Source organism: Triticum aestivum, chromosome 2D (genome assembly GCF_018294505.1).
Source record: "Triticum aestivum cultivar Chinese Spring chromosome 2D, IWGSC CS RefSeq v2.1, whole genome shotgun sequence".
Classification (NCBI taxonomy): Eukaryota; Viridiplantae; Streptophyta; class Magnoliopsida; order Poales; family Poaceae; genus Triticum; species Triticum aestivum.
The window spans coordinates 13,133,140-13,151,452 of record NC_057799.1 but is presented as its reverse complement, the minus strand read 5'-3'; the positions used below and the strand labels follow the sequence as shown (position 1 = coordinate 13,151,452).

The following is an 18,313-nucleotide window of genomic DNA, read 5'->3' as shown; positions in this document are numbered from 1 at the left end:
ACTATGTCACACGCCATAGCTATGTGTAATATTGTCGCCGTGTAGTTAAACCCAACGCCATAGGTATCTAAAATAGTGCTGGCCTAGACTCCAACGCCACCACTACATTTTAACAATGGCGCCATATTGGTGGCGCCCTGTGTCTAGGCCAGCAAGGCTGCTTTTGGCACGCCATAGCTAGGCTTTTCTGCACTAGTGTAGAGTCTTACCGCCGCAACATAATACACTACAGAGCCATGAAAGACCAGATCAGCCACCGTCAGGACTTGCCATCACCACCTTGTTCGCCCAACCGCAACCCGCATGGACCCAAATTGGGCCAACCACATCGGGCCTCCAACCAATCCACCGACCACCAGGAGCCAAGCACCGAGCCCCAACCACCGAGCCTCAATTAATGGCTACCTCACCACAGTGAGATCCATGGCCAGCCACCACACCGAGCGTGTGAAGCCGTTCAGGGCCTAGTCATGACACTGTGTCCACACGAGACAGTCGCTTTGTTGGCGACCATCGCACAGGCACTGCCTAACGGTGGGAGGTAGTGGAGGGTGGGTGACGGTGACACACTAGGGATCGCGAGCAACATGGTGAACTATTCAATGACCAAAACCTATGAAATGTTGTACAAGCTGTGCTAATTGAATTGGGTTACATGTTTCTTTTGTTTACATTCAGCATAAAGCAAATGCTTAACAGGAACACGATACGAAAATACCAATGTTGGCTACCAAGGGGCCATACAAGAACAAAATTGAACAAGCACCCACACAATGAAAACTCTATTATTATTACTAGCACAAATGCACGTGCGTTGCAATGGGAGACATAATTGGAGTGTATTTAAATTTAGTTAGAATTATATGGGAAAACACAATGATAGTTCATGCGGATATTTAATGCTCACCAAACTCTATAGACCCACACAATAACAAGTTATATACTAATTCCAAATGGACTTAATTTTTTTATATAGACCTATAATTCATCATCATATTCTAATTTAAAATATAACTGGTTATCTTTGATCCCAGCTTGAAATATATTACATGATGGTTGTAGAGGTGGTGTCGGCATGTGCTTGGTGGCTGGTGAGCACCAGATGTCATCGATCCGTGCCATTGTCACACAATATTAACAAAACAAAAAATAATAAAGTGGAAATGCTGGCATTTTACACAAACAATTCTACAAAACAAAATTAGTAGGTAGCATTGTAGCAAGCTCTAGAGGTCCTAAAATCATATGTTTCAATTATGAAAGGATGATACACATGTCATAAACTTTTAAGGAGAAGATGTAGTAACTTATCTCTATAAAAAAATTAATATTAATAGAAAGCATAAATAATGAGAACACACGGTTGATTGACATATTAATATTATTTATTGTTGATACAACCGGTGGTCATTGTTGTAACTGTAGAAACAAAAACTTGTACATTTGTAGAGACCCATTGTTGTCGCTAATTCTTCTTTTCGTCACAATTATCGATGGTAGTCATGTTTGTCACCCTGGAGGAGGAAGCGGGGGGGGGGGGGGGGGGCAGAGAATTAGGATAGAGATCTCACTAGGCCCACCTTAAATCACAAGGGAGAAAGATTAGAATTGTCAAAAAGCTTTTCCGATATGTACAGGGGCTATTGCTTCTGCCGGTGTGTCACAAAAATCCCCCCCAAAGTAGGAAAAAATTACCCACCGATGCCACATATAAGTGATAAAAAAAAAGTTTCACTGCCCTATATAGCAGGAAACTTCTATATTATGCTCTGCGTGCCTGTTTGGGCCGACCCATGTCCGAGTGGCCTGTTTTTTAACTTCCGTTTTCCTTTTGCGTCTTCATTTTTTTCTACTTTAAATAATTGGGGACTTCAACAAAGTTCCGAAATTTAAAAAAATGAGGATTTTCAAATACAATATTTAATAATTCATTAATGTTTGCGCATTCAGAAAAAAATCACAATCTTTAAAAAATGTTCACATGTTCAAAATATTGGCAATTTTGAAAGAAAATGCTCGGGAAATCAAAAAATATTCATGATTTTTAAACAAAGTTTGTGTATTAGAAATGTTCATGAAATTAAACAAAGTTTCGCCAATTCAAAAAATGTTCATGAATTGAAAAATATCCTAAAAATTCAAAATATGTTGATGACTTGCCAAATAGTTTATTTATTCATAAAATGTTTGCTGATTCAAAAAATAATCATGCATTTCAAAATATGTTCGCCAAATCAAAAAAGTTCATGAATTTAAAAAATTGTTCCACCAAAAAATGTCCATCGATTCTCGAAATGCTCACCTTTTCAAGAAAATATTTTAAAACATGTTTACAATTTAGAAAATGTTTGCTAATAGTATAAAATGTTCATGATTTTAGAAAATGTTCAAAAATCTGTACAAATGTTCACGAGTTTAAAAAATGTTCATAATTTTCAAAGATTGTTCACGATCTCACGAAAATGAGAGTGATGGTGCATCTCGGTGATGCAACAAAATGTGGTCATGGCCATGGAGATTATGGTTTTGTTTCTCTCAGCCGTTTTGCTAGTCATGACGAACGTGATTAATCCCACAACTATGAGTTTGCTGATCATACTGTATCACACCGCTTCGCGAGTCTCTCTTGCCACCTACTTATAATTTTGTGGACTTGTAATGCTCCTAGTATCTTAATTGACATTTCAAACTGGCAAGCGCAAAAATCTTAAAGAAATAAACTCATTAATATTTTAGCCGTACAAATACAACATTAAAAATGATGTCGATGTTTTAGCCGTGTTCATATTTTCATTCCCACCAGAAAACATTCCCATAACGTTGTGTGCACCCTCAACAGTCTAAATATTCAAGCGCCAATCAAATCTTCCTTTCAAGCCTCACACAATCCTTATTAAGGGCCCAAGTGACGTATGGACTAGCGAATTTTATATCGAGGAAAGGATCGAGGAGACCAGGAGCGACGTATGAACGAACGCTCACAGGTGTAAAAACGGACGTACCAAAATTAACGAACGAAAAATGCGGTGGTAAGAAGCAATAGCCCCTTTATTATTAGGTATAGAGATTATTATTGTTGTTGTTGTTGCTGTTTGAACCTTGAAAGCAGCAGGAGAGGCTCCTGCTGCCATTTTTCATTAAAGCATGAGATCATTACAATGGGGCGGGTGAGAGGGGGGGGGGGTAGACTGGTGGTAATTACTAGTCAAAAGTATCAAAGAAAAAGATACATATATAATGTAAACAAATCGATCAATGAATACTCGCCACCACATTTGGATTCACGAAGCGTGATTACTGACAACTGGACCACCATCCACCAAGCAATATAATATTCTAGCAGGAGAGCATACATGACCACCACACGCGCATGCATGATGCACGTCTCCAGCCAGCACCAGAAGCTCCCCGATCCTACGAGGATCCACATTTTCCTGTGGCCATCTTAAAACCCTGTATGAGACAAGTATCATCAAATTATGGGGCTGGCGTGTATCACACTATCTCTTGTTGTGTAGTATGGATTGCTAATATAGAGGACAACAAATATAAAAGATTTGGAATCATTGGAGTGGACCAAGAAATGCTGGGCCGAAGATAATTATGGCAAGTTCGAAAGAGATAGTGTCGTGCATCACGCCTTCCCTTGTTTTGTAGTACAATATTCCTGACAACTAAAAGTATGAAATATGTTGTGGCTATGTGAGAAAACAAAAAAAAAAGTAAAGAAACAGTGACAATGGTCGATACGTGTAGCGTCCTCCATGAAATATTGATCATCCGAGTATTATAGTTCAGCAAAATAATAGTCACATGCATGAACTGAAGTACGTGTACAATATTTCAGTAAACAAACATAACTATTGGTGATATGTGAAAACAAAATGCAATCTTTAAAAATTTGTCTACCATTAACCTAGCTTCTCTATTTTTCGATCGACATTTAAATTCTTTTTGCCCAAAATGTACATACATATTTTGATCCCATTAAATACATGTAAAGACAATACAATTTTTTTAATGATCTAAATGTTTTCATTTTTTTTCCATGTAACTACAAGACCAAAACTGCAAGAAACGGTGTAGTGATTCATATGATCCTAAAAGTTTCAGCAATTCTTAAGGTTGTAAAATTGTGTAATGGTGTGGTTCCCAACAGATATATGTCATTTCTTCCATGGCCATACAATACAAAATATTGGGTACAAGACCTATTTATCATGATGCTTAATTATGCGTGACTAGTAGTAATTTGGATGTGCCCAAACTCAGGTAAGATGCTAAAAAGATATAGACTTTGACAATCTTGTATCATATATCCTTAGTTGGTAACGGGGGTTCATAACACGAAATGACGAAACGCCGACGGGATGCGCGCTTCGGTGGGCAGCCCGGCTTGGTGATGGCTGGTGGCAGCGGCCATGCATCCGGTGCCCGTCCAGATCCATCGTGTCATGGTTTGTGGCCGGTCTGCGGCGCGGGAAGGGGCCGGTGAGGGGTGGCTGGAGGCCTCTACAGGCTATCCGACTGTTGTGTTCGTCTTCACGGTGTGTTTTGCATGGATCCAGCTATCTACGGGGTCGGGATGGCGTGATTGTAGGTGGAAACCTTGTTGACCTCGGTCATGGTGGATGATGGCGGCGCCTTTGGTGTCATCTCCTTGTCGAAGGCTTCTTCGGATGCAATCGTCGTCACCTCGGTCCGGCAGCTTTGAGGGAACCCCTAGATTTGGTAATTCCAGATCTGACGATGGCGGGGCCTTCGGGGCTGTCCTCACTCTTGGGGGAATTGTCTTGGAGCTGGTGCTGGCTGGAGGGGACAAGAGGAGGAGGGGTGTTCTACCATGGCTATGCCGAAAGGTCTCGGCGGCATGGCGCAGCTGAGCATCGGCGACAGACACGTGTTGATGGACATGCATGCGCATGTGGTGGCACTGTCGGGCGGCGCATGGCGTCACCAGCAGTATGGTCTCGCAAGATTAATGTGTTGGTCGATCCCGAAGGTGGAATGGCGGAAGATGGTGGCGTCTGATTGTAGAGCGTGTGTGTGCGGTGCGCGCTGAGGGTCTACTAGACCGGTTGGTGCTCTCAGCTTGCGGGCAGGAGGCTTAGTGAGGCCACTGGATTAGATGGTAGCTTTGGGTTGATCAATGTACTTGTTTTGTCGGGTTCTCGTGAATAATTTAATAAAATGGTTCTATGCATCGATTGATGCAGGCCAGGGGGTCATCCTCCTTTTTGAAAGAAACTAGATGATGCCCCATGCGTTGCTGCAGGAAATCTGGCAAAAAGTAATGCATAAATATTTGCAAAAAACATCTAAAACAAATGGAAGGAAAATGTAATTTTAAAAACATACAAAGTGTATAAACATTGAATTTCAATTAAAATAATATCGTTTCTAACAAAAATGTAAAAGGTCAACGACATAGATATTCTACAATCGACCAACACATATATCCTCGATACAAAATTTAGTGCAAAATAATTGCGAATAATTAACATGCATGAATTTATGATGTGGCTATACTGCATGCATAGTGTAATGCAAAAAATAGGATTTAAACTTGGATGCATGACATGCTTATGTGGCATGGTTGCATGGCTGGGAAAAATAGATAGTGGGTTGTAGCTACTATTTAGGAATAGAAGATATGTGGCCCCTGAGAGATATTGACCATGAGAGTATTATAGTTAGTTAAGAAAAATCATAACCCCCACATGTGAGCTGAAGTATGTCTATGAAAATACCAATTACAAATGTAACTATTTGTGGTTTGTGAAAAAAATCTAGAGCATTTTTTCGACGAAAGTACATACACATATTTCACCCTCAACGTATACATATAAAGATAACTGAATTTTACCACATGGCAGGTGTAGTCAGCCCTTCATGTTGATGAGTATTTGAACGATGTTTGGAGGCGAAAGAAGAAAAGATAACTGAATTTTTAAATTTTATGAATAATTAATTATCCTATATATATATATATATATATATATATATAATATTAAATTTTACATGGGCTTGGCCGTTTTCAACAATTATTAAGGTTGGAGAATTATTTAGTGTGCTCTCTCTCTATGTATCTCTACCTTGGTCTCTATCTCTACACCCCCCCCCCCCCACCCTCTCTCTCTATATATTTAAATATATATAATTATACCCTCGCAAAAAATATAATTATAATTATAATTTACATGGGCTTGGCCGTTTTCAACAATTATTAAGGTTGTAGAATTATTTACTGTGCTCTCTCTATCTATCGGTCTATCCCAACACCCCACCACCACCCTCTATATATATTTAATCTGCAGGATATGCACGTCCAGTAAGCAGCAGAACCACCTCCATCCAGCCATGCTGTCCTCCAAGTCTTCTTTACATGTTGCTCTAATCCTTGTGGTCACGCTGACAGATGTGCTACCGCTGGTATCTTCTTCACGTGGCCTCGTTGCGGTACCCACTGATGGGGCACTGGAGGACTCTCTGCTGATGATGGAGAGGTTCCATGGCTGGATGGCAAAGCATGGCAAGTCGTATGCGGGAGTCGAGGAGAAACTGCGGCGGTTTGACATATTCCGCAGGAACGTAGAGTTCATCGAGGCGGCGAACCGAGATGGCAGGCTCTCGTACACCCTCGGGGTGAACCAGTTCGCCGACCTCACCCACGAGGAGTTCCTTGCCACGCACACCAGCCGCCGTGTGGTGCCGTCAGAGGAGATGGTGATTACAACTCGCGCTGGCGTTGTTGTCGAGGGTGCCAATTGTCAGCCGGCGCCAAATGCTGTGCCTCGTAGCATCAATTGGGTGAATCAAAGCAAAGTCACCCCAGTCAAAAATCAAGGAAAAGTATGCGGTCAGTATACTTCCTCCATTCCTAAATACAAGTCTTTTTAGATTTCAATATGGACAGAGTGTAGATTCACCCATTTTGCTATGTGTGTAGTTCATATTGGAATCTCTAAAAAGACTTATATTTTGGAACGGAATGAGTATCATGCATTTGATGTTTGGATTCATCTACCGTTTGTACTATTTTAAGTTACTATCATCAGTGGCTAGAATGTCGAGCTATGACGACTTCCAGCCGCATTGATGTCCCACCTGGAGTTCTTGTTCGATCCTTTTTCTTTTTGCTTTCTTCACGTAGTTATGTGTAGTGGTTAGTGGTTACAAGACATTAATTTGGTATCGTTAATGAAGTCGGAGAGGGAGCTCTCCTTGTATACAAGAAGGAACCTATTTTTAGTTACAGAAGACTAAATTTTGTTCAAATAAATACGCATAAACAATCAACATTGATGCTTTACAATTATTGATACTAATCAAATATATTTGTATGAGTATAAAGTCATATAAAAATAATAATAAGTGATTTTAACCTTAATGAGACATAACCAGCGGTTACCATAACACATCATATTTTTGTGATGCGCAGCTTTCTTGGTTTCGAACACTTAAACTTTCCCCAAGGTAGATAGTTTCCCCATGTTTGGTTGAAAATCTATGCTAGGATGAGCGTCGTGCTAGATAAGCATTCAATAAATAACCGAGAATACCAGCCCAGTTAAGGGGAAGGCTAACTACCCTCGCAAAAAAAGGGGGGGGGGGGGGGGGGGGGGAGAGGCTAACGTGGTTACCCGAGTTTGTGACAAAACCAAACGTTGTCAGAACATTGATTATTAGATATTTTGAGGACCACAATGCCTCCATAGAGGTTTCAAGCATTAAAGGATAAAAAAAATTGTGGCTAGCTTTCAGAAGTTTATGATGGACACAAGACACAATGCTAATAAATTATAAGAATTTCATAATTTAAACTTTCTAGAATATAAAAATCACACAACTTTCAAAAAATACAGAAGCACTTTATGAAAACAATAGCATCACTATCAGAAACTTCGGAAGAGAATTTTGTCTCGACTTTTGAAAAGTACATCATGGACTATCAAAATCAAAAAATAAGAAACAATTAGAATCATTTTTTAGAATAACTCTAACGCGTGATAACTAGTGATTACCATAAAATACCTTTTTTGTTGCACATAACTTATTTAGTTTTAAGCACATAAACTTCTCCCAAGCCAGATTTTTTCCTGCCTGTTTGATCGACCTTTGTTTTAGGGGAATTGATCAATCATTTATACTTGATATGGAGATAGTAGTGTCCGCTAAACATATATACATACAGTAGGTAACCAAGGTAGCAGCTTGGTTAATTGCCATAATCTTAGTTATACACCAAGGACCCTAATGCTCCCCTATAGTTTGAAGCATTTTATCTGAAAACTACAAGTTAAGTCGACCGGCCGGTTAATGATCATGTGTGCTGGATTGCAGGGGCTTGCTGGGCTTTTTCTGCCGTGGCCACGATCGAAAGCGCCTACGCGATCGCCAAGCGAGGCGAGCCGCCGGTTCTGTCCGAGCAGGAGCTCATCGACTGTGACACATTCGACAGAGGCTGCACGAGCGGCGAGATGTACAATGCCTATTTCTGGGTCTTGAGGAACGGCGGCATCGCCAACAGCTCAACGTACCCCTACAAAGAGACTGACGGCAAGTGCGAGAGAGGGAAACTGCAGGAACACGCGGCCACGATCAGGGACTACAAATTCGTCAAACACAACTGCGAGGAGCAGCTCATGGCAGCAGTGGCGGTGCGACCCGTCGCCGTCGGGTTCGACTCCAACGACGAATGCTTCAAGTTCTACCAAGCTGGTTTGTACGACGGCATGTGCATCAAGCACGGGGAATACTTTGGCCCGTGCTCGTCCAACGACCGCATCCACTCCTTGGCCATTGTCGGGTACGCCGGCAAGGGGGGCGACAGGGTCAAGTACTGGATCGCCAAGAACTCGTGGGGCGAGAAGTGGGGAAAGAAGGGCTACGTCTGGCTGAAGAAGGATGTTGATGAGCCGGAAGGCCTCTGCGGCCTTGCAATTCAGCCGGTATATCCTATAGTCTGATCTGATCTGACGAGATCGACTGCACTGGGCGTGCATGAAACCTACGGAAATGGCATTCACCTATATTTTGGGTTGCTCTGTATGCATGGATGCGCCTACTATATTTTACTACATATATATTCATCTCCCGCCAATAAAACTATATGTCCTTGTATCCATTTATGCACGTTTATGCATATCTTGAATAAATTGGACGGATTGGTTATCCATTCTATATATGTCAAAACATGTGTTTTCTTTGTCAAGTCGTGTTACTCTGTGGTCCGTATGTGTTACTCCCTCCGTTCCAACTAAAACCATGGCACTTATTTTGGAACGGAGGGAGTACTAGAATATGACAAATTCAAACAACAATTGTACTTTCCTTTTTAAAAAATCATTGTATCGATATTTGTTAATTAACTTTGAAAATGCAGGTAAATTTACTAATTAATTGATCAACTCTTTCTACAATTTCCCCCTTCTTAAACTTCCTTTTTTTGCGATGATAACTTTCGATCTATTCCTCAACTGTCAAGGTTGTACAAAGAACACCAAAAAAAACATCCAGGTCCGTAGACCACCTAGCGATGACTATTAACACTAGAGCGAGCCGAAGGGGCGCATCTTCGCCCCTTCCTCATCGTAGCCGGGCAAACCTAGTTGTGGTAGACTGTCGAGAAGTCATCGTGCTAAGTCCCTATAGGACTAACGTACCAGAATAGCAACTAGCGTTGATGAAGAGAAGTGTAAATCGAAAGGATCCAACCTGTAGACACACAAATACAACAAATCGAGAAAGGATCCATGTGGATCCATCGAAGGTAATCGCCGACCGAATGCCACGAGATCCGCCGGAGACAAACCTCCACATGCGCTCCAACGATGCTAGAAACACCACCAGGACGGGGAGTAGGCAAGGAGAACTTTATTCCGTCTTCAGAGAGCCGCCGCCACCTGGTGGCGACACAGATGTGAAAGAATCAAGGGATGGGATAGATGGCTTGGTCAAATTGATGGCTAGGCGACATCCGCATAGGTATTGTGCAAAGAAAAGGGTCATGAATTTAGAAAGAGGTGACCCTTTTGGGGGTGTTGTGCAAAAAGTCGCCACATGACAGTGGTCAACCTACCACCCATACAAGTCAAAGCTGATGCAATGTGGATAGGACGCACTTAGCTAACTTTTATGATCCAGATGCGCATTTTCATAGCATGGGGACTAACCTGACACTGCTCGAATAGTTTTAGGACTAGTGATGTATTTTACTTATCTTCATATAACACTCTTATCAATATACAGGAGAAAAATATGTGGAGACATCTCTCGTCCCTTGATGTGAGCTACACATGAGCATAGTCTACTTGCTCATGATATATCATGTCATGCAACAAATTTATTGATGTGCTCCCAACGGCCTCTTCGTCCATGATTAAAAAGTTACTCCCTCTGTTTTAAAACATAAGTAATACTCATTTAAAACAAACCTTTGAGAAATGGGAATATCTCATATGAAAACTAACATTCGACGGAAACTGGTGAAAACCATGCGAAAACAATGTTTTGAAGTTTCGAAAAAATAGAAAAAAAATACAGGATGTTAAGAGAGTGATGTTCTATTGCCTTGCAAAATTTCAAGTTCAAACACGTTACGAGATATGAGCTATGAAAAAAAATCAGCATTGAATAGTGTTGAACAGTAACATCACTATCCATTGCTGATTTTTTCTTTTTCATAGCTCGCATCCTGTAAATTTTTTTAACTTGAAATTTCACATGACAATAGAACATCTTCCTCTTAACATCCTACATTTTTGTCAAAAAATTTTGAAGCTTTCAAACATGGTTTCCACGAAGTTTCTTTGAATGTTGGTTTCCATATGATATTCTCCCGAAAGAAATAACCACTATCGATATATGTTATATGAATTGGTCTTACCATATTTATGAACTCATTTCATCGTACTAGTCTCTTGGCTGAGTTTGTTGGCAATACGAGTTACTTAATTATTAATGCACGATCTCGATCGTTCCCAACACATAGAGATACGTGCCCTTCCTAACATAGAGATACGTGTCCACATCTCGCCCATAGCGAGCGAGAAGCTCGCGTCGCGTACACGGGCGAGCATTGGGCTGACCGCGGAGCACGACCGCTAGTTTCGCCCCACGAAACACACACCAAACGCTCTACTATACGACCACAGCCCCTACTAGATCTTTTCTTTATTTTAATTTTTTATTCAATCTTTTAAATTATGTTGTAATCTAAACAAGTATTGATGCATTTACAAAATCCATGACAATAAAAAATATGTTCACAAATTTTAAAAATATTCATGTAAGTACAAAATTATTCCATTTTTTTAATATACATGTCAAGAAACGTGTTCAGGTAAACATAAATTCATATAAATGAGTTGGGCAAAGTTATCTTTCATCGCCCTCTTTCTCTTTCCCTCTCGTGAGTGCAACAGCTAGGGCACTCATTCCTTCCAAACTTTGTCGGTAAGCCGCTGGACCCACCTTCCCTTTCTCTGCCGCTTAGGCAGCCGGTCGTGGGGAAGGGGATTCTGGTGCCTCGGGTCTAGCTACTAGTTTAGATTAGGTTTTTCTCATAGGGTGACGTTCGGGGGGAGGGTGGCGCTTCATCTTTGAGCTGGTCTTTTTGGGCTCTGATCCTTCTCGAGTTTGTCCATTGGGACGGAGTTGACGGAGCACTAGTGTAGATTTATGTCATCTCCTTGGGTTGTTGAGGCTGGTTTCTCATCGTGCATGTGTGGCGGCGAGATTTCATGTCAGGACCTTCAGATTGATATGAGGGTACAATGGTGGCGACGGCGGCTCTATAACATTGGTCCATATGGCCATGTGCAAGAAGACTTTCCAACTTTCACAGAGAAGGTCATGCAGGCTCCGGTAGGGGAGTGGCGACAGTGGCGCATCAACGGCTCGTTCTAGTTGCAACGGTGGTCGTTCAATGGTGTAGGCTCCTCGATGTAATATTTATCATGTTTAGAGTGCATTGTACTTCTTATGAACCTTTCTAATATATATGGCTACTTTTTTGCAAATGTAATAAAATAAATTCATAGTATTTTAAAAAATTACATATATTTTTGGAAAAACAGTTGTCTAATTAAAAATTGTTCATACCTATTCAAACAACAATCATCTCATTTTAGAAACAAATTACACTTCCAATATATTCATTAATTAAGAATGGTGTTCATACATTCGGAAGAAAAAATAGATAGTTAAAAAATTCACACGCATTAATAAGTATTCGTGAAAATATTAAAATTGTTACACACTTTTTAGGAAAACAATAATGTAATGAAATTTCGTTCACACATTTAAAAACTTGTTCAATGAACTTTATAAAAGTGTGCTTCATTGTAGATAAATATTCAAGTAATTTTATAAAAGTTCTCACATATTCAGAAAAAATGTTTGCACTTATAAAAAAATGTTTGTAAGTTATCTAAAAATAAATGGAACTCTATTTATAAAAAGTAAAAATAAAATATATGTAATTAATAAAAAGAGTTGCATTTTTTTACAAATGTTCATGTAATTTCATAAAGTGTTCAATTGTTTTAAAATGTTAATATTCTTTGAAGAGGTGTCCACGCATTCTTAAGAAGTATTTACCTGTTTTCCAAATGTTTATTTTAAGAAAAAAGGATCAAGAGATAAAAAAACAAATCGATAGTAATAAAATATAAAGGAAAAAATAAAATTAGAGAAGTGAGTATAAAGATAACAATGAACGAAACAAATAGATTTCCCTAAAAAGCCACCCAAAAACTATTTGAGAAACCGATTCCTCACAAAACCGGAAGAAAAGTACCTATAGAACGTTGATACTAGGCCAGCCCAATCGAGACGACTTAAGTGTGTTACTTCTATTATTACTCGCAAAAAAGAAAAAATAAATTCTCCACTAGATTCTGGAAATTAGCGGTTAACAAATGCCAAGCCTTCCTCTTGGGAGCACCTATAGGACGCTCATTGCGTCAAACTACCCACCTTTCGCACAAGGGGGCAACCGAGCGGATGGTTTTTGTTCAGCATGTTTTGTTCAGTTTTTACAAAACAAATGTGAAACATTATTTAATCTAAAAAATTGAACATTTTTTATAAATTTTAATGCTTTTAAAACATGAAGATTTTTTAAAAATGGATGTTAAAAAAAGGTAAATGTATTTTGAAATACGCAAAAAATCAAAAATGCAAACTTTTTTGAATACTTTGAATATTTTTATGTACCAGAAATGCTATTATGGTTAACATTTTGGTTTTATCAAAGAGATGTGTTTCCTTGTGGAAAGGTGGATACTCCTAACCAATGATTAATTACTCGGTGGGATAAAACCCAATACTACCGGTCATGAGTGTTCGACTATGCCACTGCAGTTACTCGGCTTACATTTATTCCCTCAAAAAAAATTACATTTATCACTTTTTGGCATGACCTTGAGAATTGAGAGGTACCTATTCTGGATGCAGTGCAATCAAAGTTAGCACTTGAGAGCCTTTGACTTAAGGACATTGATAGGTACCATTGAAAATCTCTGTTTCTTTACTCTTTGACAGCTTCCTATGTTCAAGTTTATTAAAAATAAAAGGAAAATAAGTTAATAAGTAATTAAGTAGGAGGATCCAAGTATTCGCTTTCATGCTATAGATTTAACTTTGACAAGCTACATAGGAACTTGGGCTGAACTCTAGTGGTATGGATATCAATATACACATAACTAAACTTGTGTTACCTTGTTTGAATAAGTTCTATCTTGCGTACAACTTGAAGAGAAAAGAAAACATACGCATTTGGGCAGAAGACTTTATTGGTAAGCTAGATGGATAGCATCACAAGCAAGGTTTAAGCTTGGGATGTTGATGAGTGGATTTTGTGTCATGTTTTAGAGCTCATTTGTTGCACATTTTTCCATAAAAATCCCTCATATCACATACATCTAGCCATTTTCATTCTCATTTTGCGTAAATTCTATTTTTCAATGCATTTTATTGAGGTCATTGCATAATATTTAGTTTTTATTAGTTTTTCCTTACATTTTGTCTTTGTAGGTGTATTGGAGCTCCCATGGACTTAGCACGATAAAAGGGGCAAAGTTGCGGTCAAACCGGAGAAGTTGCAAGCACCACATACAACCATTTCGTGGAGTTTCACATAATGATGTTTTTCCGGGAAGCCCAAACTAAAGATCCAATACCAGGAGGTTACCAGGCTCGTTCATATGAATCAAACGAGCCAAAAAAACTCCCAAATGGGAGTTCATGTCAGGAAATGGTGATCAAAATATGAAACACCACACACAGGTTCTAGAGGAGAAGACAGTGCACGGAATGTGCACGGATGGTGGTATGCTAGTACAGATGGTTGAACTTCCCGATTCCGCCTATTGATTTGACTGTAATTTCTGCTACTCTTCACCGATTTTGTGCTAGTTTGTTCCAGACATCAAGGAGGTATTGTGAAAGGTTTGGACTCCTTTAGACTCCCTGGACCAAATGGTAGGAAGAAGATCCATGAACGGTACCTGTGGAGACCGGCTATAAATACTACACCAACCATATCCGCCGCCTCTCTCTACCACGTGCCATCACATATCCATCTCCACAGTCACACCTCCACTAAGGTCATCACCAATGTAGTGGAAGGGCCAAGACAAGGAAGAAGGAAGGAGTCTCCGGCAACGTGCTACACCTGCCGGGGGGGGGGGGGGGGGATGTCATCCCCATCAGCGTCGGCATGCCTCTCTCCTTCAACATGATGTTGGCTTGTAACATCAACAAGGCCATCACTTGTAACACGTCTTAGAAAGGCAGTTGTTGCACTTCATCTCCATGGCATCAGGAAACCCTCTCCTACAATGTTAGTTTTGTAAATTAGAGAATCAATTTGGATTCGTCTCCAACCTTTATGTCCATTAACATGTTTGAGTAATTTCCCTAGTTCTACAGGGTATGGATGAACCAAGTATGTATATGAGCTAAACGCCGATAAGTTATACGATTCTCTTTACATTTTTGTGTTAACTATTCCTCATGATGTTGTGTGAAATTCGACAACACATCATTAGACATAATGGACTTGAAGGATATTATTATCATTGTGAAGTAGGGATACAGAGGTACTGCAGTGACGTAAGCCATCTCTCTCCTTTGAACATCTTTGATAAGGGGAATAACGGAGACCCCAAAGCTTTATGTTGCATCCACAAGGAGACCTTTAATCATCATTGCTTCCACTGAGAGGGGGAGGTGTGATGGCAGGATGTGTGATACAGAGTTGCGGCAGCATGCACGTATCTTTGTTTGGCTCCGCCCACACGCAAAAACATATAATGTGGATTACTTATCTGAACCCAGAATTGTGCTTTCACAGAATTAAGTAAATTATACTAGTGGTGATGAACCGGAAACCCCTAAGAATGCCTTTATTACTCAAGTGTCGCCTTACTTAGTTAACCCATTTTTATTATGTTTTTACCTTTTAGTTCATAGTCATTTAATTCCCTGTTTACCATTCCGAGCAATACAAAAGTAGATAGAATAACATTTTTCCAAACTACGGCTAGATGTGAACATCACCGTGGAATTGACACCATAGTTGTGGGGCTAGTAGTTGCCTTTCTTTGGCTGTCTTGGGTACAATATATACCCGGCTAAAAATATTTCCCGCGAAAAGGGTACAGCTAGCCCAGTACTATATCAGTAACCCACAGTCTCGAAGTACGGTTGCCAGGTTTGTTGCTCATGGGTAACCTGAGAGGTTGATTGCTCGACGATCTATGGGTTAGTCGGCTTCCTCAATAGGAGCTCCATTCTCACCATGGCTCCTACATGACTACATCCATCTTAGACGGGTCTTGATAGAAGTTGCCTTCACTTGTATGTCCTCTACCTTGTTGTCCACAATTTCAAGATCCATCCGTACAGCCTCGACCTCCGTCATGGCCTCATTATTGCCGTTCTTTGATTTCCCCACTTGGTACGAGAGGAGAACAGGGGGGGTTACCCCAGTACTAGCCTTTGTACCCTTGTTCTGCACTCACCACCCGCTGCCTTCAAATGAAGCACGATCTGGCTTGGGTCATGGAATTTTAAACACCCCCCCCCCCCCCAGCAACATTCTTCAAGTAACCACACCCCCGGGTACCAGCTTGCTATGTTCGATCTACCGCCGCAGTCACGCCGCCAAGAGTTGATACCTTTTCAGATTGGTCAGCATGGCAGTGTTCAAAATTTGACCAGAAGATGGTCAAAATTTTCATCATGTGCCACAGAATGACAAAACCACCTTTAGGCCAGTCGAGGGGGTAATTTAAACAGTTTGAGAGTTGAGGTTTGTGTCCTAATCGGTATTGGAGTTCGGGGTTGTAAATTAAACTATGACGTGAGTTCATACTACCTCACTTTTTAAATATAAGACCTTTTAGAGATTTCAATACGGGCTACATTTGGATGTATATAGACGTATTATAGAGTGTTGATTCACTCTTTTTTGCTCCTTATATGTTGTCCGCATTGCAATCTCTAAAACGTCTTATATTAAGTTACAAAATAATTCTGGATACCGATTCACTCCACGGTAGGGAGCTTATATAGTCCAGTTACACTTAGTGCCATAAAACAGTGATTAAACTGATGATCAACCACTACAACCAATCGCATGATTAGCCAACTGAGAACAGGAGCCGTAGATTCATCCACGAGGAAGCCTCCAGGACCATCCGATCTTATAACTGAATAAATCGACAGCTGCGACTGAATCTTCAGACGCCACCGGCTGGCACTCCGACAAATCCCAGGGAGGCGCAGGCGGTTGGCCGGACGAGGGGTAGCGACAGGCCCGGACTTGGCGCGTGACGCCGGTATCGGGGGGACGCGAGCGACCACCAGATCTACCCGCGATGCCCGACCTCCTGTCGCGTCGGCCCGGCTACGCGGCTCCACGAAACCAGATCTCGGCGATGCTCCTGCAAGCAAGCAGGTACCTTGAAATCGCAACACCCCTTTACTTCTCCGAACAAGCGATGGATCGCTGGCAACTTATTGGTTGGTACGCATAGGGAATCAGAGGTTTCTGTGTCCAATCATGAGACGCGTAGCGCTTACCTGGCTGCCTCCATCATGGCCCAGGACAAGTGGCCCAGGTGACAGAGGCAGCCAGCTAAGCGCTACACGTCTAACGATTGGACTAAGTAGTATATATGTTGCGTCATTGAGAGGACGTGGAACTCGACCATTGGTTGAACGGCTCTGCCGTCAGCTTGTAAGAGGAGAAACCTGTAACTAGCTACTGCTATTTGAAACTGAAGCAATTCCTTCTTGATCCCCTTTCTTCTGTGGCAATCCCCTGAGATTAGTAGCTAGCTGCTAACACAAAACTAGTGAAAGTAAAAAAGGTAAGGACCCCCTTGGCTGGCGAACGTTCGCGAGGAGGAGGTGGCATTTGCGGACGATTTCGCTCGCAGTTTTATTTGTGAGGGGTGGCAGTTTTTGTTTGAGAAGGCAATTTTTCGTTTTAAACTGTCACCGTTTGATCTCATCTCAGAACTAAAACTATCATCAAAAGGGGTTCGTTTGCCACCCCTCTCCTAGCGAACGTCAGCCAGTTAGCTTTTCCGAAAGATAAACCTGAGAAACAAAAGAAAGACAAGAACTGACTAAGAGCCTAGGACCTTAACTAATCAAAAAGAAATAAAAAAAAGCCAAACACTCTCAAAGCAGAGTAAGCATCGGAAGGCCACAAGTGCAGTGGCAGCAGTCGCACATCCTTGGCGCCCGTAAGCTTCCAGTTGGTAGCTACGCACAGGAGGGAACCGACCAACTCCTTGCTGGCCTTGCGGAGTTACATCATTAAACACACAGGGACTGAAGATCCTCCAGGTCCTGTTCAATGTCACAATGATTAACAAGTGCAAGTGTTTTAGCTTTTCATTGCCTGTTCTGTACGCTATGCTTAGAAACCAAACATAGAACTCATCTCTGGTCTAGGGAGTGATCGCCAAAAAGCCATACCTGGAATGTACAAAACCTGTCTGGCAAAAACATAAATCTGTCAAGAGTGCAGTATGGTCTCTTCCTCCCGCAAAGGGGGCACCTCTCCGGATGGTCTGTCCCGATTGGCCTCAGGCTGAAGTTTCTAGCAACCTCCATATTACGTGAAGATACTCCAGCAGTCCTTGCACATCCAGTGCACTGGAGATGTGCGCCAGACAGCAGTCCTAAAAAGCAACATAACTAGTCGAGAAAACAAGTGAGGATTGAAGCATAATGAACTAGTTAATGATATGCTCCAAAAACTTTATTTTCTTGTTTCAAACATTTTAGT

At 41.0% G+C, this 18,313-nt stretch overlaps 1 protein-coding gene across 1 annotated transcript; it reads left to right on the top strand.

Annotated features, from left to right (window-relative positions):
* Window positions 1–6,350: 6,350 nt before the first annotated feature.
* LOC543234 (ervatamin-B) lies at window positions 6,351–9,177 on the top strand. The gene is made up of 2 exons (XM_044471405.1): window positions 6,351–6,859; window positions 8,344–9,177. The coding sequence occupies exons 1-2, from the start codon at window positions 6,361–6,363 to the stop codon at window positions 8,967–8,969; spliced, it is 1,125 nt and encodes a 374-aa protein (XP_044327340.1). The 5' UTR covers window positions 6,351–6,360; the 3' UTR covers window positions 8,970–9,177.
* The last annotated feature ends 9,136 nt before the right edge of the window (window positions 9,178–18,313 follow it).

What these genes read in the sequence shown, in the direction of transcription:
- LOC543234 (XM_044471405.1), top strand. Translation starts at nt 6,361, where the DNA reads ATGCTGTCCTCCAAGTCTTCTTTACATGTTGCTCTAATCCTTGTGGTC. An exon ending in AAATCAAGGAAAAGTATGCG is followed by an intron (nt 6,860 to 8,343) that starts GTCAGTATACTT and finishes GCTGGATTGCAG; the next exon opens with GGGCTTGCTGGGCTTTTTCT.